This window comes from Accipiter gentilis, chromosome 24 (assembly GCF_929443795.1).
Source record: "Accipiter gentilis chromosome 24, bAccGen1.1, whole genome shotgun sequence".
Classification (NCBI taxonomy): domain Eukaryota; kingdom Metazoa; phylum Chordata; class Aves; order Accipitriformes; family Accipitridae; genus Astur; species Astur gentilis.
The window spans coordinates 4,411,548-4,433,863 of record NC_064903.1 but is presented as its reverse complement, the minus strand read 5'-3'; the positions used below and the strand labels follow the sequence as shown (position 1 = coordinate 4,433,863).

General features: G+C 43.5%; 1 protein-coding gene across 2 annotated transcripts in view; it reads left to right on the top strand.

Annotated features, from left to right (window-relative positions):
* Positions 1-21,923, top strand: part of PAK3 (p21 (RAC1) activated kinase 3) — an 83,656-nt gene extending 61,733 nt beyond the window's left edge. For both annotated transcript variants that reach the window (XM_049827270.1, XM_049827269.1), the window contains 9 exons: positions 2,982-3,045; positions 6,823-6,871; positions 9,609-9,721; positions 10,586-10,703; positions 11,549-11,648; positions 12,080-12,276; positions 17,061-17,198; positions 18,761-20,037; positions 20,810-21,923. In XM_049827270.1, the coding sequence (XP_049683227.1) occupies positions 2,982-3,045; positions 6,823-6,871; positions 9,609-9,721; positions 10,586-10,703; positions 11,549-11,648; positions 12,080-12,276; positions 17,061-17,198; positions 18,761-18,850 (869 nt within the window). In that variant the 3' untranslated portion in view covers positions 18,851-20,037; positions 20,810-21,923. The remainder of the gene's footprint in view (positions 1-2,981; positions 3,046-6,822; positions 6,872-9,608; positions 9,722-10,585; positions 10,704-11,548; positions 11,649-12,079; positions 12,277-17,060; positions 17,199-18,760; positions 20,038-20,809) is intronic.
* The last annotated feature ends 393 nt before the right edge of the window (positions 21,924-22,316 follow it).

The window sequence follows — 22,316 nt, the reverse complement described above, 5'->3', positions numbered from 1 at the left end:
GTCTGAAGGACTGCCTTGGGCAAATTGTGATGTGGACAATGAAAATCTTTTTGTGCTTTCATGAAGCTATCTGAAAATGGGGGTGATGCTTTTTTGTTGTAGTCCTGGGCTAATTATTTAATCATGTGTGGTGGTTGTTTGTTTTAACTCGTATGACTTCTCCACCTTGCCTACTTCCCCCACAATTGATTTTATGCTACTTTTAGGAAGATGTCCCCTGCCCTCTTTTATCTTAAATTGCTTTCATAATTCCTTTCTGCTTGAAATAACTTGGGTTTTTTTAGAGGCACTTTCATTACAAGTTTTACTAGGAAGTAAAGCCTGTAATATTGAGATAAGATCAAACAAAATTCTGTCTGTAATGAAATCATGAATATGTTCCACTGTAATTATAAAACAGAAGTGGCCCAATTCTGCTTTCTTATCCACTTATTTTAGGACTTGATAAAGGAAAATGCTTAAAGACATCAAAATAGCTGGTATGTTTATCTTTTGTCCAGAGTAGGGAGTGTTGCTCTGAACTGGAGCCGCGTACCAGTCACTTGTTGATTTTAGTGCTGTCATATTTGATGTGCATTGGCCTAAGCCCAGGAAACCAGCCACAGACAACTAACTTGTGAAAGCAGCTACTCAAGTTTTGAGGAGAAACTCCAGAAATCTGAACTGCAAAATCAGTGGCAGATTTGTAGAATTCTTTTTGAAAATATTTGTTCTGCAGTCTTTTTCTTTATTCTTTTCTAACATGAACTTCCATGAACTTCTGATACCTGTTTTGATAGATACACAGTGCCATTAACTAGGTGAAAATAGCACCTGGCCAGACACCGACAACACTGTTTTTCCTGTTGTCCAGCCCAGCACAGGATTACAGCAGTGTTTGGTTTAGTACTGCAGAGTCTCATGGGGATCCCTGTCTGGGGGATGGTTAAGCTCAGCAGCGTGAGCAGGACAATATGCTTTCTTATCTCACATCCCTTCTTCCAGTCAGTTAAAAGGGAGTCCCAGAGTCCTCTGGTCATATTCTTCCTGAATTAAGAGTTATTTTGTAGTGGAGACGCACTATAGAGAAGCAGAATGAAAGCTTTGTCTTAGGTTATACATTTCAGTGAGATGAAACTACAAAAAGTTAACCAGGTCCTGGAAGCGTTATGTCCTTGGCTTGGACTCCAGACAATCCAGTTACTCTGACTCTTGCAGGCTGGCACAGCAGGGCAGGACCACTTCAGGCTCCTTGAGACTGCGTCAGCATCCTCAGCCAGCAGGCAGGCGCTCCCACTGCCGTTAGCAGCGGGCACTGGCTGGCGTTCCTTGAGTGCCGGGTGAGGGGGGCGAGTACCGTGGGGCAAAGAAAACCTCTGCTCCTGCAGCTCTCATTAGTGATCTTGCCAAGGGCAGCAAAACTGTTCTAGCAGGGAGCGTACCAGATGGTGTTGATGTGCCGTCTTCTTGCCGTGCTGGCAGGCAGGATTCCTGCCTAGGCATCCAGTCCCATTTGGATGCTAAAGCCGTCTGTTCTAGAGAAATGGCCTGGACAGGGGAGAGAGGTGTTTGTTACTACTTACAGTGAATGGTGCATCACCTAGTTTTGTTTTGGATGCACAGGTGAACAAACAAGTATGTGTTTGTATTTGTGATACAGGAATATTGCCAGATCAAACAAAATATGCTGCGAAACGTTGGAAGTCTTTCCTCCTGAACTAAGCTTCTTACGGTATTTCAGTGATGTAGGTTCCAAGTTAAATCTTTAGAAGTCATTTGCATTGAGTGATCACCTTAGGCTTCATTGTTTGTATTTTATCTAGGAAACTACCAGACCAGAAAAAACGAATGTTGTTTTTTTAATTATTCCTTCAGATTTGTTTATCAGATTTTGGCTCTTTCATTCAACACAAATACAGTATTCTAATTACTTCTTTCTTTCCTCCCTGCTCAACCTGCCTACACCTCCAAGTGGGCAAACAGCCGTAGAGCCGTGCATGCTTTAGTTTTAGCTTTCAGTGGGACATGAGCTCCACAATGGCTGCTGGACCCGGACTGTCCCAGGCCCTGTGCCGGACAGGCTGGCCCTGCCTTCCCGCAGTTCTGCTGCAGCGCAGAGCTGCCGGGAGGCGGCAGCACCCCATCCTTCTGCCTGGCTTCTGAATCGCATCACCTGTAGTCATGAAATTATCAGCATCTCATTTGTGCAGCTGTCTGTGTAACACTAGCACCTGAGGAACACTGCTGTTCTTGTTATCCATCACGGCTGTGCTTATTTGTGAAGGCCAGCATGTGGGCAGTGTTGAGCATGCGAGTCAAATGCTACTTACTGCTCCGAGTCAGACTGAAGAGAAGCAGTGTGGTTCTTAAAATGGCACACAAGCAAGGTCTTCTTCAGAGTGTAGCCTGATAATAAATGATGAAGGTCATAGTTCTTAAAGCCCCATAATTATTGATTATAACATGAGATGCTGTTCTTTAAAAACATAAAGGCGTTCTTTTGGCAAACTGCTGAAAGGTTGAGAAGATCCCCTCCTGGAAACGCTTTGCAATATTCTTCCTGTTCTGAAAATGGCACCTGTTCATAAAAATTTATTCCAGAACCCAAGGTGCATTTAATTTTCGGAAGTATTAAACCTTCTGTTGAATCACGCAGAGTATTAATTCATAAGAAAATAAAGGCTGTGTTGTTCCAACTCTCATTAATGTTTATAGACAACAAACACTTGAATTGGTACTTGTTCTTTTCTGATACCTGTCTCCTGTGAATGTTTTTCCATGTCCTTAGTTTCCTGTCGAGGTAACTCTCCAAAGGACTAGAAAATCAGTCTTCGTGGAGGCCACCTGTGCTACAGAGCTGCCTCTATTGGTGGTGGTGGTGGTGGTGTTACCCAGCTGACTACAAATGGCTCACAGCCCCAGACAGTGGGGCAGTATTTCTGATCTGCTGGAAGGTGGTGTCTCCATTTTTAAGTGAGCATCTTTAATTTTGTTTCTTTCAGGGAGCATCGTGAGCGTGGGAGATCCTAAGAAGAAGTACACTCGATTTGAAAAAATTGGCCAAGGGTAAGTCCAATCACAGTTACAAAAACATAGGCCAGGCATTTTGCTGGTGTAGTATCAAGGGTGAAGTCAGGCAAGCTCCAAACATGTTCAGTCACTGGGTTTAGATTCTCCTGTCTCTCGGTACTGATCAGAATTTATAACTGTGGTCAGAAGGCATCATCAAAGACAACTTGATGCTGGCAAGGAGCAGTACCGGGAAGATCTACCGTCCCTCAAGTGTTTGGCACCTGTTCGCTTATTAGGAGAAATCATTTTTTTATGTCTCAAAATAATATGGCCATGCTAAAGAAAGGAGAAAAAACTTTGTTGCCTAAAAGAGCAACTTACCACCTGATAGTTGTCAGATAAATAACAGTTCTCAGTAACATTTCTTCCAAATACTTTGCTTAAAAACATACTCAGTGATCAGGATTATAACCACATAGTTTAGAAACTGAATCCAGAGCTTAAATAATAAGTTCTCTTTTCTAGCAGAGGTAGTAAAAATCAGAAATTCAGTAATAAACACAGTGTTGATGCACAAAGTACTTGATGAGAAAATGATTATCTGCCTGATGGTAGACCACTAGTGGATCCTGCAGGTTTTAGGCATTTACTGGAAATAATCAACCAAGCCATTCCCTTTTGAAACCCAATTTTGCTTGCTGGAAATAGGATTGATTTGAAATATTTCCTATGTGAGAAGGCAAGAACAAAAGAAATCACATCAAAATTAGGTATCTGACTTGCATTTTAAATATGGACAGAGTCCCTGCTCGGTCAAAGTTTCCTTGGCTGTGTTGTCATTCCAGGAGGACTAGTGCCATTTGTGTAACACCAGGATCACGCTGCTGTCAGTGTGTGACAGAAGCTGTTTACTGACATCAGGAGATATTTTTCTGCCTTAACTGTGAGGTTTGAACTCGGGGTAGCATGTTGCTGACCTGGGACTGATACATACTGCAGAAAGCCAGACACACTCATGCTCTTTCCCTGGCAGGCTTTATTGTAGATATATCTTGTTTGGTAGGGCACTTGTGGGAAGGTGTTTCTGCTCCAGTCATTGTATAAAAACCCTTTCTCAGATTCCGGCTCGCTTTCTACCCAAAGCGTTGGTTCTTACTGTCATTTGTAAAATGTCAGTGGACACTTAGAGCTGTGCCAGTCTCTCAAAAGATAAGTGTCAGCTGAAGAAGTGAGAGTCAGAATAAACATGTGTGTGAAGCAGATTATTGCTGTCACCATAAGAATATGACCATCACCCTCACAATCTTTTATTTTGACAGTCCTAGGATTGAGCTTGTACAAAGGTGCCTCAACAACTGGTGGAAAGACAAGTGGCTAGTATCTGGCCTAAAAGGGTATCTAAATTGGTTTCCTCCAGCTTTTAGTACAGCCTGAAGATTGCATGCCCTTCTTACAGAGGAGTGAGTGTGCTGCCGTAACCAGCTCATGACTGTAATGCCGCAGGTCAATTTACAGTGATGGGGAAAGATCCTAAAGAAAAAAATCATCACAAAGGTAATCAAACAGGATGATCAGGAGGAACCGGACTGCTGCATGGCTGGGGTTAGTGTGTCTGTCTGCAGCAGGGCTGGGCTGAGATGCACTGCCTCGGATGGTGCTGATGTGCTTAGGTGATGCAGGTGCCAGTTCCTGAGCTGCCCGCCTTTGCAGTGAGTTGGGTACAGTTATGCCAAAGGCACTAGTAGTGTTGGGAGCGAGTAGTTTTTTAGTAGCTGCTAATGAGAGCACTGCAAGGCAGCAAGAGACGTGGCTGCTCAGAGAACTGCAGGTAGAGGGCAACTTCTTACATAAGGAAAAGCAACTTAACTAGCATGTAGCACTTCATGGCTTCATACAGCTGGTAAGTTAATAAACAGTGTGGTGGTTTTACAGCCACTTTGCAGTGAACAATAGTCAGCAGGCCTGTGCTGAAGAACAGGTCAGCTTCAGTGCTGAGTCTCTGGTTTGTCATCTGTCTCCAGTTGAGAACTGAAAGTGCTGCTGACACCGGAGGAAACTTAGTTAACTAGTGCTTGATAAAGAGGCTGTGTTTGCTCAAGCAGTGTTAGCTCTTCCTAGAAAGACAAATTAGTATGGAGCCATGAGCAGCCTGGGTTCAGGTTGTTTTTTTTAACTTGTACTGCACTGCATCACAGTGACACAGATCTAATTGTGGGCTCTGGTACTTGCCTAACTGCATTAAACCCAAGATATTACAGAAGCATTTAAAAGTTAGATACAGATCAAAAATTATAGTTGCTTAGAAGTAAAAGTTTGTAATGCAGAATTGAAGAACCCTTGCAATTAATTCACAGCTTTACTTAAATTACTCACCTTTATCTAAACTCCTCACAGATGGCCTGGAGCATACCAAAAGCATCCTAATTTAAATAGCTGGTTTGAAATAAACCCTGACAGGACTCTGCTCAGGAGGTAGAGCACAGTGTTAGCAAGTCTGAATAAATGGTGTTGGCTTTTTATGAAAACAAATCGGATTAATCTTGACAATTAGTCATAGGAAAATGCATTTGCATTTATATTAAAAGAATACGTAGCGTGCCCAATGAGAACATTGTTCTCAACACAGACACACAGTCTCTGGTGTCTGTTGAATTAAAATGCTTCAGAAATATTTCAGCCTGCAGGTAAACAAACAAGCTGGGGGATCATGTAAAAATGAGCAAACTGATTTTGGCTTTTTCAGTCACTGGGACACTTGCCGGATGCGTGTTCCCACTCCTCAGAATTCCCACCCTGGCTCTCCCTTGCCTCACTGCCCGTGCAGACGTGGGCTTCTTAAGTGATGGCAGTGTAAACTTGTGGTTTAGCTCAGAAGGAAGCCCCATTAGGGTTTACGAGCCCGCAGTTGCTTTTAAACCCAAAGGGGTTTCCTCTGATCGTGGCTTTTCCGGCCCCTCACATCGTTACAGGGGAAGAACCTCTTTTAACGAGAGGCAGATGGCAAACTAAACCCCACACTGTCTAGTCTGCAGGTGAACACGCCATTTATTCCTGGTGGCTCTACAATGCAACCTATGTCTGCCACAGAAGCAAAACACAGCATGAAGAGTCCTTCACGTTTCTGGTGCACCTAACAGCTGCTGACGGCTCTTGACACACAAAGTAGCTGTCTAAGGATCCTCTGTTTTGAGTAGTTCTCTATTTGTGTGTGAAACAATATATGCCTTAACCTGCTCTAGCTGTGACCTCGCAGGATGGCTGGAGAATAGTTTCCTTGCATGCTGGAGAAAGCTGCGTCTAGATCCTTTCCTCAAATGGTTGTCACATGTATTCAGGGTTCTCAGAATGACTGCATGGTGTTGCCTGAATTTTGCAGATAGATTCAAATAAGAGGTCTGAGAAGGCACAACTAGACTGTATGTTACATTCCCTGGAAAAAACCCACACATGTGTGCACACTCACCCACCAAAAAAAAAAGGAAAAAAAAAAACCAACAAAGCAAAACCGGAGAAAATGGAAAAAGAATTAAATACATAATTTTCCAGTTTTTCCACCGTCCCCCCCCTTAAGTTTTGAGCTAAAATAATTTAGTATGTACATTTGAGATTTGCGCCAGCCCTTTTTCTTCACATTGGACATAAGTTTTATCTTGGATACCCTGCATGGCAGAGGGCTGGTGGGCTGCTGCGCTGTGCGCTGCTGGCTGAAGGAGTGGATGAACAAAGGTGTTTTATAAACACTACAGGCAGCAGAGTTCTCCTGTCTGGGCTTGCTTTCACTCATAGGCACTTAACAGCTTCTCATTTCTTCGCTGCTGTTTTTTTTTCTAGGGCATCGGGAACTGTTTATACAGCAATCGACATCGCCACAGGGCAAGAGGTAAGTGTCCACAGTCCCAGCAGATTTTGCAGATATTCAGTGCTTTCCCCTCTAGTGTGAACTGTGGATGGGGCTTTTGGGTCACTGGTAGATCTTAACTGCAAAGGGTGTTCCTCTGAAGCACAGACTAGTGTCAGCCTGCGAAGTACATCTGCTAAAGCTTTTCCTCCTAAGCACAGACTAGTGTCAGCTGGCAAAATAGATCATCTGCTGTCTTCAGCTTTTCAGTGAAAGCTCTTTAAGGGCAATGTGGTTCTGTGCCTTAGTAACTGAACGCTTACTGGGGCCATCCGCTTTCCAGCAACCATTACACTGAGGTGTTGAGTAATGCCTGAAAAGGTGCCTGCGAAATCCTGGGAGGAGGTCGTGGTCCCCCTGGAATCAGTAAGAGCCTTGGTGCTCTCTGTGCTTGGGCTGATGCTTCACCCATAGCTTTTAAGGCCAATTGTAAGAGCATTATTTTTTTACTTACTCTGTCTTCAGAACAGGTTGGTGCTCGCTACAATATTTTTGGTCACAGTCTGGTACCATGTTATGTCATCCCTGAGTGGGTACTTTAACGGAGAGAAATCTGTAAAGAAATCCCAGCGAGCTTTTGGGCCTGATAAAAACTATATACTTTTTATTGCCACTGTAAATGTATTGTTTTAGAAATTGTAGTATCTCTGTTCTCCAGTGTGCATGAAGTTGTGCTGTTACAGAGAATGTTGGTCTATATATACAGTTTAACTCTGTACATTTACAGCATAGAGTCTGCCTGTGGACCTGGCCATAGATCAGTTAGCAATACAAATTGTAAAATCTAAAGATCTGTCATAATGAGAGGCCTCGATAGGACCCTAGGGGTGGTCACAGATTCCCCTATTGCTATAAGGAATAAATAGCTTCATTACGTCGCTTGATTTCAGACAGACTTTGTCCTTATTAACTACCAGAAAGAATGCAAGGAGGGAAGCGGTATCTTTCAGAGGACACACTAGCTCTGTCTTAATTACTAAATATATTAATGTGTCAACTAGCTGATGGAGGCTGCCATCATTCAGTCTCAATTTATCTTAATCACAGCTTCAGACAGTATTACTATTTAGCGTTTTTTCCATCATGTGTTTCACCTTCAAAATATAATGTAAACCTAATTAAGGAGAGATCATGTTTGGGGCGCAGTTTTGTGTTTTAGTCATACTGAAGCTGGCTGACACACACACTGGCAAATGAGAAGACATATACCAAGAGCAAAGATCTCTCCTAAACAATACAGTCGTGTTTGTGTCCAGTGTCAGTGACAGCCCATTAACCGGTCGCAGGGAAGTGGGGGCCAGGGAGGTGAGAAACAGATCTTGAAGAAAAGTGGTGTTAACTGACAGTCCCTGTAGTGGCTGATTTAAAGTGGCATCTTAACATTCATTTCCTTTTTCAAGCCAGAGTTTCTGAATATACACAAACCCTGCCTGAAAATCTGGCTAGAAAACCAGGTATGAGAGCGGAGGGGTGGTCTCTTTCATGCCGTCTCAAGAGCAGGACTAGACAGAGGGGGAGGCTGGCCAAATTCCGTACGGAGAGAACAAGAGGCAGACTTTAAATAGCCACAGGGCCACATCTCCCCACAAGGTGCCTGTCAGGTAGGAGGGCTCCTCTGGGACCGCTGGGGAAGATGTATTTGTAGGAGTCCTTGGCTGGAGCTGAGCGGGATGGCAGGGAGGGGAGTAGGGCTGAGCCCAGAGGGACGGGGCTGGCAGAAGCGGGCTCGGCAAGGCGGGCAGGATGAAAAGCGCCTGTGGAGACCATGGTTGCCCGAGGGAAGATGGGACTGGGCGCACGAGCCAGGATGAGGCAGAGGCAGAACGGCTACAGTGGTTCAGAGCAAAAGTGATCATATTAGTAATAAACAGACAAGGTGGTGTCTTAGAGAATCTCGTTGCTCTTTGGGGCTACAGCTTAAGAATTCTGATTTATCATTGCTGGCTGTCAGCAAATACATCTGAATCTTACCGGTATTTTCTCATCCACCTGCAGTGCTGCACTTTATAACTGCTCTTAGAGGTCTACAAGGGATCTAAAACCCTAAGCCCTGTTTATAACCTTGGGTGTATCCCTAAAATACCATAGAATGGATTATTTTTGCAAATAATTGCAAATCTAAACTGTGTTAAATACTATTTAGAGCTGCAAAGTCAAAATTCAAGAAGTTAGGAAGTGCTAGGATTGGGGTTTTTTTTGTGTAACCTTCATGATCTTTTTAGTATGGCATTTTATACGTAATGTACGTGTGTGTTTTCTTTCAGTTATGCAGTCAAGTCAAGAATAACAGCAGTTGCTGAAATAATGATCAAAAATCATATAATTGCTAAAGTATTACCAGCTGTTTTTATATATTTTCACAGTAACAGAATCACTTCCTGCTTGCAAAATGTGCGTGAATAATAATAGTGGTGATAAACTAAGGCCATTTGAGAAGAATGTAGGTCCAGAGGGTGTTGTTAGAGATTTGTGGTTGATAGTTTAAAGAACTATTTTTACAGATTTTACAAGGCAAAATGTATATGGCCATGTGTCCTGTAACTAGTACCCAAGCTAGCAGAGAAATAAGGTAATGTAATGTAAGTTACTGAAGTCTTATGTCTAATAACAAGACAGTTTGGCACAGCTCTGCTACATCATTCCAAAACCACTCACTCTGTGTTCATTCTGATCTTGTGCAACAGGCTACTCAAGTTAATGGTTTTCAATGTCATTTTAGGTGGCCATAAAGCAAATGAATCTCCAACAACAGCCCAAAAAGGAACTTATTATTAATGAAATCCTGGTCATGAGGGAAAATAAGAACCCAAATATAGTTAACTATTTAGACAGGTAAGTAGTTCTGGTATTATCACGTGAACGTTCATTTACATACTGCAAGCCAAAGATTAAAAAAAACCCCTTTGGTCACTGGCAGTCTTTATTATTTATCTACTCATATACAATGTATGGGAGGAGATTGCATTTTGTCTGCATTAATCATTTCTGGCATACGTAGTTTGAAGGCTGTTTTTAAAAACCTGGATCAGCCATATCTTGCTAAAACAACAGCCTGTAAGTTCACTACCTCCATGTTACTTTGTTGTTGTTAGTTTGGGGTTTGTTTTAAGCTCATGGTGTTTTCTGAGTCTTATGATAAGTGCTGATAAATCATCATAGAAATTATTTCCCTTGGACTGTTCCCACTATTTTCCATTGCTGTGGATGCCGGGAAGACTATGTTCTTGTTTCCAGAGACACGTAATTTGCCAGTTTTTAAATTGTTTTTCCTGTTTCTGAATGTATTTTATGTAAGGTTTTCCAAACTGTTGACCAATTTCTGTCCTCAGTGGTACACACCCTCCTACCATGGACAACTATGAAAGTTGTGTTGCCTTGCTCCTGGAGTTAATCATGGAATTTATGTGCTAAGATGATGAACCAGATGATGCGATATGTCCTGGTTCAGGATTTATCTTTGCCGTTAATAAACTGCATTTTTCACTTGCTTGCCATCTAAGATGTCTAATTTTTCACTTTTGTGCCTTTCTCATTTAGACTGCACAGATTCTAAGTACCGTATAGCCTAGAATGAATGTTTATTCATTTGATTCTGTCTTCATTTAAAAATGACCTGGAAACAAAAATCAACTGTAGTCTTCATAAGGTAATGTAGCTATGCACATTCATCTCAATGCCATTGTTTTCTTCTTTCAGCTACCTAGTTGGTGATGAACTCTGGGTGGTTATGGAATACTTGGCTGGAGGCTCTTTAACCGATGTTGTTACAGAGACGTGTATGGATGAAGGACAGATAGCAGCTGTCTGTAGGGAGGTAAGGGATTCCACATGTGCTTCTGATTACTTGGACAGGATGGTACTTCTAAACAGGTGGTAAGAACATGAGTGATTTCATGTTCAGAGCTTTGTTTCTGTGTTGCTTTTATAATACAGAGAAGAAAGAGCATCTTAAGTGAACTGCCTGCCAGTATCACTGCACTTATTATATGCTGTTATTATACTCTTATATACTGTTAATGTACTATCTCTTTTTTTTTTTTCAGTTTTACTATTCTCAACTTTGGCTCTTTAAACATTTGCCTGGAGCATGTCTGCACTACATTCTTTGCCTGTAAAAGCAAACATGCTGGTGGCAGAATTTTAAAAGAACAGCAAAGAAAAATAGAGACTCATTTATCACAGTCCTTGACTTAAAAGGATAGCATTCCACCCAAAATGGTGTTTGCTTCTGAAAAATGACTAAGATGCTACTTCCAAATTTGCTGTAGAGCCTAACAATAAAGTCTTTGTCATGCAACCTCCCACCCGAAAGTGATCCATTTCATACCGAAGGAAGGGACATTTTCTTTTTTGGCAAACAATAGTTTGTCATATGGATGGAGACAGCACATTCATTGCAGCACCGGTGATTCTGTCTGTGCTTTCAGGGGATAGTCTGTAACAATAATTGACATTTCTTTTTCAAAAGCTAATATGCCTTCATTTAGAAAGTTATTACTCTAATAGTGTTGAAGCAGCAAGCTATTCCTCTTGACAGCACAATATTCTGCCATTACTCACAATTCATCTAGAAATTAAATCTTTTAGAGCCATTTTCTTTCTTGTGTGATGAGATCAGGTCATTAATTTTTACCCTCATGTTTCTTCTTTATCTATCAGTGCCTGCAAGCACTGGATTTCCTTCATTCAAACCAAGTGATTCACAGAGACATCAAAAGTGACAATATTCTTCTCGGAATGGATGGATCTGTCAAATTGAGTAGGTATTCTTGGTTGGGCACAGTGTTCCCAGGATGTGGTATGGGGCTGCTTTTGACTGACTGCCAGTTACCCAAAAGAGATGCCTGTGGTAGTGCGCTGACCACTGCTGCAAGCTAAGAGCACAATTCCAATGTGCAGAGAGGTATAGAAAGGAAAAAGGTGTAAAGAGTGGCTTTGGTGTTTGTGTATGTCCCTTCCAGAGGGAGGGAGTTACAATCTAAAGCTTCAAGTGAATAAAAGCCAATGCATGAAACTTGAGGGGGGTTTTAAGTGGCCAATTCAATATTTCCTTGGCTACAGCACTGAGTAAAAAGAGCACGGCCGCTTTTCCATAGATTCAACAATGCATTCTCAGGCATACAGTGGGGATTTCTTTTGCTTGGTTTTATAATTCAAGCTGGCTTTAACTATACTTGTTTTACTCCTCAGCTGATTTTGGCTTCTGTGCTCAGATCACCCCTGAGCAGAGTAAACGGAGCACAATGGTTGGGACTCCTTACTGGATGGCACCAGAAGTGGTGACAAGAAAAGCATACGGCCCCAAAGTGGACATCTGGTCACTTGGGATCATGGCAATAGAAATGGTGGAAGGAGAACCTCCTTACCTTAATGAAAATCCTCTCAGGGTAAGGTGCAAATAAAATCAGATACCACTGTCTTTCTAATCTGTCCCATGTTTTGTCTCCCATGAGACAAAATCCCAGTCTCGTCAGCTTGAACTAGTTCCACCAAGGCCCACTTCTAAAAATGTCACTGAAGCATATCAGCATATACCGCAGCTTTGGTTACGTCAATGGGAGAACCTCAAAAGGAAGTGACATGTAGCCAGTTCGGAAATGTGCCATTTTTGCCTTCAACGATGCTTGAAATTTCTCATGTGGTTTTTGAATTCTCTTTGAATTGTTTCTCTGAATGACAAGAATTTTTCAGCAGCAAGTTTCTCCACTTGGGGAATTTTTATGAAAAGCATCTCAACTGTGTCCGCAGGCAGAGAAGTCTTTTCAAACTCAGATCAGTGCTGGTTGCTTACCTGAGCCTTTCAGGAATTGTCACCGGTCATAGTAATGCCATAATTATTTATTACCAAATACATTTCTGAAAGTGTGTTTTAGCACAGATACTTGTAGTAAACAAATGTGTTTTTAATGTTCTGAAGTTTTCAGTTTTATCCTAATTCCTTGAAATGAAATGACCAGTTCTTGTACCAAATGAGCACGTTAATAGTGGAGGAATGTATACCAAGAGAAAACCTCATGACCGATAGCTGGAACAAAGTTAAATGCTGCACAGGATGCAGGAATTTATGAGGAAATTAATTTTGGCCTATGTGTATATGTACATAGTTTTTGTTAAGGCTAGAATTAAAATAGAGCGTGACCTTTAGCTTTTCTCATAGCAGTAAGGCGATGCTCTCTCTGGTCTATGGCACCCAGACTGCGTACTGCTGACTGAAAGAAGAAGGGATAGCATGGTCAGGAAATACCCCCAGCCATGCTACTTTTAAGAAAGGAATACAACAATTATACAAATCTCAGTCTTCCACTCTTTTTGAAAAAAGGTTCCTAAGTTTTCTTGGAAGTCTTCTTTTGGTTTGGTACGTGCCCCGGGGTTTTTGGTTCCAGTGCACACATGTGGAGCGGTGTGTGCTGTGCCACCTCGTGAGGACAGATAAGAAAGAAACAGTTTTGGATTCAGACTGATGCTGAATAAGCAGAGTGCACCATAGCTGGCAGGGTGGCAGTAGGCCTGTGTCACTGCAGCCCAGTTTTACCAGCAGAGACTTCTGCACATCACCAGTTTCTTGCAAAGAGAGGACCCTAGATTCCACTTGCTTTCATGGAAGACCCTTGCAAAAAAATGCATTTACCTTGTAGAAGGCAGCCAAAGCAGATGAAAAGGATTAGCATTACTGGTCTGGATGCTGAAATTCCTTGCTTTCTTAACCTCATATGTTGATTAGGGCTCCTCGAGAAGCCTCAGGTCAACTGTTAGAAAGATAACTGGATTTCTTATCTCTGACCAAATTCACACTCAGCCATTCCTGCCCTTACCCAGATTATTTGAGATGCTTTTTTTTTCCATACATGCCTCATCTCCTGCTGGAGTTAAGATCAACTTGAACACTTAACAGCTACAAGGCATTTTCAGGTGTCTGAGTAAAATGGCAGTAGATTAACATCAGGCATCTGAAGTTGGTACCATCTGTATTTGCTTCCAGGAGTCTTTTGCAGAGGTTGTTGCCCCTGAGTTAGGAACAGTGAACAGCTTGTGAGGGACTGCCTGAAGTTCCCCGGTTATCAGCTAGTTTTATTAAGGTAAATCAACCCCAACAGGGACAGGATCCATCTGCTGTGTATGTGGAATCAGAGACTTCAGTGAAAGGTCTCGGCTGCATCCAAACAGGAGAACTCGTAAGCAAGACCTGGTTTTACAAGCTAAGTTTCTTAGCTGATGGCACACAGTAGTTGTTGGGTTTAATAGTCACATTTAGACCACATTCAGGGAATTCTGCAAAGCCTGCAAACAAAAGGATGCTCTTTCATTTTTATGAATGATTGTTTCAATAATGGAAGGCATGCAGGAGCTTTAGGTACTGACAGTAATTTAAATGCATAAATAAATTACAAAGGCATTAAAGGATCATTAATCATAGCGTTAACAGCAGTCTTAATGTAGATGCATTTGTTGTTTTCCACATGCAGAGCAAACGCATCCCATGTTGCTCAGGTTCTTTCCAGCCTATGCAGAACTCACAGGAAGGAACCATTTTCCAGCCATGAGCATCCTGGATATTTCTGTGACGGTATTTGTTTTCTCTCACTGTGATTTCCTTCCATCAGGCATATGCCTAGGGCCTGAGGGACAAACATTGGTGTGATAAATATCCTTTGAAATGCAGGTTGGACCTCCCCAGTTTCAATTTAAAAAAACCAAACAAACCAAACACTAAGCATTTCTGTTTGCCTTTTCATTTATTAACCATAGCGCATCAATTTGCCTCAAAACTGTAGCATATTTTCCAAATGCTGTGGATCTTCTACAGTTTCAGGCTTCTAAATCATCTGTATATTGTTCTGTCATGTATCTGGGTGGCCTGGATAACTTTAGGATATCGTTTTCACAGACTGCAGCTATAATTGTATGCCGAATCCTTTCTTGTTTCTTGGTATGTTAAACAAATTAATGAGCTTATTGCCCCTTTGCAGGTACTGCAAACACTCACTTCCTTTGTACTGTACTTGTTTTTCTTTGCTGGCTGTATCATAGGAAACCAAAAGATACATGAGAAGAAGGTACTTCAGCTTCCCATAGACCTTTCTTCTGTTGTTGTAGAAATATTTAAAAGGTGCAGCACCTAGCTAAAGATGACTCTTCCTCATGATTCATGTTCTGTGAAGAAACAAGCAACTAAAAGATCTCCATTTATCCTGGCACTCCGGTTTCACAGTCAGGTGAATGTAGCTGGAATAAAATTTCCAAGGTTGACATCGGTGCTGTATTCCTTTACCCTAGGAGAAGTAACATCCCTTGGGTAGCACAATTTAAACATAGTGAGGACAGGCACTCCAGCTCACCACTGTGTCTGGTGACTGAGGTCAGCTGCAGATGGACAGCATAAGACTGATTTTTTGACATTTCTATAGTGGGAAAAGTAAAGAAACTTCCTTTTATTGTTTTTACTGTAGGATAGTTCATTTGCCTTTTTGGGCTTGGAAATCTTCCTCTGTATTTATGAGGATAATAACAAAGTCAGTTTGGTCACGGTCTATTTAAATGCCAGTAGCACAGAGCTGTTATTGCGGCAGACATTTTTATGGAAGACTCCTAGGCCTATTTCTATTATTTTTACTGTATATTTTAGACATATTTGTGCAAGTTTAAGTTTGAATAGTTCAAAATGTTTGTCTTATGTTTCTAAATAACATCTTGCAACAGCAGAATGAACTCATCTCTGTAGCTCAGCATGTTAGACCTTGGTTACAAGTGAATCACATTAGATAATGCTCACCCTATGTTTTGCAAAATTACATTGCAATTCCTTGGCCTGAGGAATATCAGGAAGACTTGCTAAGCTGCATGAACACCGTCAGCTGCATGGACGTGAGCGTCCTTGGCTTTGCTTAAGAAACTTAAGCTTAGCTTAGGCTAGATGCTATTGAGGAGGAGGACGTCTGGAATTCTCAAGGGTTTGGATAGGCCTCTGTGCACAGAATGACCATGCATTCAGATGAGGAGCTGGACGTTCATGCACATCATGGAAGGGAATTCACAGAGGACTCAACCCTTAACACAGACAAATACTCCCAGTTCTGAGGTAACACTTGGCTTTGGGTTTTAAGTTGTTCCAGCTCTTCTGTCTGTGAAGATCACCCTGAAAACATGAAACAAGTGTAATAGATTTAATGTTATCTTTCCTAAAAAAAAAAAAAAAAGCAACAAACTTTTCTAAAACAGTGGTTTTGAGAGATGAACTACCCCTGCTTACTGGGAAGCTTGCCTGAAACATAAAGATTATAGTTTAAAGGCAACGTCGTCTATTCTGCTTTTTGTCCATTTTGCTGAAATACTTAGTGAACATGTTTCTCTCATAGTCCAAGCCACTTTCTCTGTATCACCAAGCCTGAGCTTTCAATAACCCAACTGCCAAAGCCTCCCATTTCTTCCCTGCAATTTCTGGGATGGGGACATCATTAATGTATTTACTTGCATATCAAAATTAGCACACAGTTACTATAGGGATGGAATTACTCATTTTTCTGATTAGACCACATAAGTGAAGCTGATCTGGAATTTGGAGAATTTGGAGACTGCTGAAAGACATAGTTGCAGGTGGCTCCTCTCTGCCCAACTGCATTTTCTTCATAATATATTTGTACATGCAACTTAACGTGTCTGTGTTGAAAATGAGGTTCCAAATGTTTCTGTTTCTTTACCCAAGGAATAAGCTGATGGATTTACTTTTTTTCATGCAGTTACCATTTTTATCAAGAATAGAGCAAAAAACTTGACTACCTTTGTTTTATGGAAGCTGTACTTTAGGGACCAGTGAGCACTGCAGAGATGCATTTTATGTAATAATCCTTTGAAATTATATAGATAAACCAAATTCACTCTTTAAAATAGCCTGTAAAGCTAGTGCCAATACTTGGAGAAACAAAATGTGCTTTTGCTGATGTAGTTCATACTAACTAGGTCAGCCAATGAAATCAGCTGTCAAGGCAAGATCATTTTGATGTTGGAATAGCTGTGGCTGCATCAGGGGGGGTTTTTGTTGGTATAGAAAAATCATCTCTAACCCTCTGGCAGGGAAGAAACTGCTACTGGAGACTGGACCTAAAAAAAGGGGTCTATATGAGCAGTTATGGATATGAAGAAAACAGGTGGAGTCTCGTGTTTCCTTTTTCTCTAGGCGCTGTATCTGATAGCTACGAACGGGACACCAGAGCTGCAGAACCCGGAGCGACTGTCCGCTGTGTTTCGCGACTTTCTGAACTGCTGCCTGGAGATGGACGTAGACAGGCGAGGGTCTGCCAAGGAACTTCTGCAGGTAAAATGCGAAGTGACTGCAAGTGAAACAGCTGTACTATGTAATGGTTTTCTCGTCAGCTAAACTCAAAGGCGTCAGATGGAACCCCCTCATGTTAGTCTCCAGTCTTGGTGCTTTTCAAATGAAAGATAAGTAGAATCATAGAATGGTTTGGGTTGGAAGGGACCTTTAAAGGTCATCTAGTCCAACCCCCCTGCCATAAGCAGGGACAGCTTCAAATAGATCAGGTTGCTCAGAGTCCCGTCCAACCTGACCTTGAATGTTTCCAGGGATGGGGCATCCACCACCTCTCTGGGCATCCTGAGCCAGTGTTCCACCACCCTCCTTGTAAAAAAATTTCTTCCTTAGATCTAGTCTAAATCTACCCTCTTTTAGTTTAAAACCATTACCCCATGTCCTATCGCAACAGACCCTAATAAAAAGTCTGTCCCCATCTTTCTTATAAGCCCCCTTTTAAGTATTGAAGGGCCACAATAATGTCTCCCCGGCGCCTTCTCTTCTCCAGGCTGAACAACCCCCACCTCTCTCAGCCTGTCCTTATAGGAGAGGTGTTCCAGCCCTCTGATCATTTTTGTGCCCCTGTTTTCTATTTCGGTAGTATATTCAGTTTTACATGGTGGCAAAATAACTGAAGTGGAATGATACCAGGTACGGAGGCCTGAAATGGTGTTGGTGACTACCGTATACAGAGATACAACCAGGGAGGAACCCAGTGAAATCAGTCACAGCCAAGTGGTCAGAGATTTGGCTGTGGGAAGAAGAGGCTGTGGGGTGCTCCCTGTCCATCCTGCCGCACTCTTAGAGGTTTCTGCCACTGAGCCCCACTTTTAGAGGTTTTTGCCACTGAAACAGGGACAGCTGAGCGGGACTAGTTGCAGCTCCATTTCCTGCCTGGCACAGTCAAGTAGATGAGAAACGCTACAGGTTTACTGCCAGGTTTTGTGGCAGTTAAGGAGTTGCAGCACGTGCCACTTGGCTGTCCCTGCTGTGAAGGTGCCAGCCAGCACAGGAGGGGCAGCGGATGGGAGGGTAGACACCGCTGTCACTGCAACCCAGAGCGGAGTCCATCAGTGCTCTGCCACTTGTCTCCCTGTTCTTGTCTTGGTACTGAAAACCTGTACCTCAGTGGCCTTCAGAACAACACATGAGCCTAAATACTACTGGGATAAACATTTCCTAGAGGTATTGGAGTTCCCTGAGGAATGGCTTATGCTCCTCATCTTTTTTGACAACTACAGTAGCCCATGTCTTTAGAAAACAGGAACCTAAGGAAGTATTTCAAGTTTCCTGAAAGGAGCAAGGCCCTGGGACAGCAAGCAGCATTCCCAGAGTGCTGGCAGGGCAAAAATCCCAGCAAGCTGAAGACACCTTGATAAATGGATTAATAGGATTATGGGCCATGTCTGCCTGTGATAGCAAGGTACTGGACATGAAGACGCAGGTGCACATGGTCCCCTCAGTCCTATTTCTGTGTATTCCTGGTAACCAGAGGAGTACTGCTTGAGCCTGTGAGTAACCGAGTTTGGAAAGTAATGGTTCGTTTCTTTTTTTCCTTTGGGCAGCATCCATTTTTAAAATTAGCCAAGCCTCTCTCCAGCCTGACTCCTCTGATCATTGCAGCAAAGGAAGCGATTAAGAACAGCAGCCGCTAGCGCTTCAAGCCGGCTTTCTCCTATGCCAGCTCAGAGCAGGACTGAGAACAAAAACTCTATAAAACCTCAACTCTTGTGCTGCAGGACAGATGGATGGATGAATGAACAAACCAACGGTCACAGTCATGGTGGTAGGAGGGAGAACAACCCAGTCCCTCAAGGAGTAAAAAATTATCATTTGTCTTCTTCCTGCTTTCTGGCTCCTTAATTTATTTTTAAGATGAAGCAGGGCTTAAGACAGAGAGGTAATGACCGAAAATGCTTTGCTGCCTCAACCATTTCCAAGGTAAAGCAAATTCACTTGGAAGATTCCCTTCCTTCTCACCCTGTGAATAAGCTGTACATTCACTTTTAAATTGTCAGTTGTTTCTTAAAGACGGAAAGTCCCTTTTATGGGGTTTTTTTGGTATGGTTTGGGATTGGAGAAGGGTCTCCTTCATTCATAAACTCCAGACTGCACTGCCTTTTGAATACAGCCCACTCGCTGGTATTTGCCCAGTCATGGTACTTCTAGATGAGGAAGAAAGTGAAATTGTATTTCCAACCAAAAATGAATCAAGAGTGGGGCAGACAAAACATCCTGTTGAGATACAGGCTTTCAACTGTGAATATATAGTGTTTTGGTTCTTGACAATTTGATTTGTATAACTAATTGTAATCTCTTTGCCTGGATGACAGTCTTACTAAAATGAAAAAGCAGAAAGATAGTCAGTGTGCTCAGAAAGGGCTCGTCTGATGCAAAGCTGTAAGAGAAACGTGAGGAGAGAGCAGGCCCAGCCTTGCCTGGTGCTGACCCCCAGCAGACCCCTTGCAGAGCAGAGAGCAGCCTCAGCATCCACAGACCCAGGCTGGAAGAAGGCACTTGTAGCAGCAAGCGGCAGCAGACCGGCACTGGGTGCTTGCCTCTTCCTGGGACCGGACTAATCATCCCATATCGGAGCCAAACTGGCAGCGGGCTGCTCCCGAGGTGAATCGTAGCCATGCTGTGCAATGCGCGGACTGGTGGGATTAGCCATCTTGGGTCTGTGCGGGTGTAGAGAAGGGCAAAACAGAGCTGAGTGGTAGTGTCACTTCTGAGGATGCCTACTCTCCTGGTCGTCTTGTAGCTCCTGGGAAAGATTAATAGCGTCTGCGCCACTCTTGGCAGAGGGGGAGGGAGCCGGGCTGCTCCGCAGGCTCATGCGCAGGTGAGTGTCCTTTCGGCATGCGAGTTCTTCCATGGAAACTGAGGCCGACGCAAGTGAGCGACAACTTCCGCAGTGTAGATATGTATGAGCCGGTGCAGCAGACAGCTCTGGAAGAAGGTGCAATAAAACCTGGAGTTCTGCACTGAGCGGGAGCAAACGTGTGAAATGCTGAGTGGATTGCAGAAATACTTAGAGGCATCGAGCCAGCCTGCCTTCTGCTGTCCTGTGTACAGCAAGCACGGCTGAATGCAGCTCTGAGTTGCTGGGAGGGAGGGAATCCTGGATGTGACTGAGGATTGTGCTTGACTAGTCAACTGATTTGTAAGGGAGCAGAATAGTTTAAGTATGCAATTTGTGGTTTATTGATTCATTTCTGAAAGAAAGACACAATGTGGCTTCACTCAGAAAAAGCATTTGCATGGAGTATTTGTTGCTGTATTTTAGTAGTACAACTAATCAAAGACCTTCAAAACAGCAATTGAAGCAACACCCACCCAGTGAGCAAAAAAAAACCACCAAACCAGAACCAGAGTAAAACAGCTTTCTGCTGTAGATCTTCATGTTTAGGCCTGGTCCTGCAAAGGGCTAAGTAGCCTTTAAGGTACTAACCACCTTCATGTTTTGCCAGTAGGAATGAAGGATGCTTGGGCTATTCTTGAATTAGGCCATTAGCTTGTTTGGCTTTGGCTTCTTATTTAGTTACAGTCTTTTGTGTTGCAACTGTCATTAATACTGCCAGCTAACCTACCCTCGCTCGCTCTGTCCGTCCCAGTGTCTTTGGCTGAGGCAACAGGCGGAGGCAATGCTCATTGAGTTACCACAGCTAAGTGTGAATTAACCTTTCCTGATTTCCTGGGGAGCACAACAGGTCTGATTTTCAGATGCCCAAATCGCACGCCGAGGCGCACAGCTCCCGTTTCCTGAACCGGAGGAGCCAAGAGAGCGGCCAGGATCCCGCCGCTCTCGCCACAGTGGCTGATGGGACCTGGGCAGGTCCAGGAGCAATGGCAGCCAGGCCCCCCCCATGTATAAAAGAAGCCCCTGGGGAGTGCTAGCGACCAGGGCGGGCAAACAGGTCGTGGCACGTCAGCAAGAATTCCCTATCCTCTGTCCGCCTGGCTGAAGGCAGTGACTTAAGGGATAGGGGGCAACGGCGACGAGTTCCTGCCCGGCGCAGCAGGCGCGTCTCCTCTGTGCCTACCCCACTTCCCGGGTGCTCTGGCATAACGGGTGTGAGGCTCTGCAAGTGGAACTGAACCAGGTGGGGATGTCTGCTGGAAGTACAAGACAGCAGAGAGGAAACGGTCCAGGAGGTTCCTGCAGCGTGTGGAAGAGAACTTCCTGACACAGCTGGTGAGTGAGCCGACGAGGGAAGGCGTCCCGCTGGACTTCTTGTTTGTGAACAGAGAAGGACTTGTGGGTGATGTGATGTTTTGGGGCCATCTTGGGCATAGCGATCACGAAATGGAGTTTTTGATTCTCAGAGAAGGAGGGGGGTCAGCAGAACTGCCACCTTGGACTTCCAGAGGGCAGACTTTGGCCTGTTTGGCCCTTGGGAGGCAGTCCGAAAGGGCAAAGGAGTCCAGGAAGGCTGGACATCCTTCAAGAAGGAAATCTTAAAGGCGCAGGAGCAGGCTGTCCCCATGTGCTGAAAGATGAGCCGGCGGGGAAGATGACTGGCCTGGCTGAACAGAGAGCTTTGGCTGGAACTCAGGAAAAAAAGGAGAGTTTATGACCTTTGGAGGAAGGGGCAGGCAACTCAGGAGGAATACAAGTAAGGTTATGCAGGGAGAAAATTAGAAGGGCCAAAGCCCAGCTAGAACTTAATCTGGCTACTGCGGTAAAAGACAGTAAAAAAAGTTTCTATAAATACATTAGCAACAAAAGGAGGGCTAAGGAGAATCTCCATACTTTATCGGATGCGGGGGGAAACATAGTAGCAAAGGATGAGGAAAAGGCTGAGGTACTTATTGCCTTCTTTGCCTCAGTCGTTAATAGTAAGACCAGTTGTTCTCTGGGTACCCAGCCCCCTGAGCTGGAAGACAGGGACAGGGAGCAGAATGACGCCCCCATAATCCAAGGGGAAACGGTTAGTGACCTGCTACACCACTGAGACACACACGCCCATCTATGGGGCTGGATGGGATCCACCCAAGGGTACTGAGGGAGCTGGTGGAAGTGCTCACCAAGCCACTTTCCATCATTTGTCAGCAGTCCTGGCTAACCAGGGAGGTCCCCATTGACTGGAAGTTAGCGAATGTGACACCCATCTAGAAGAA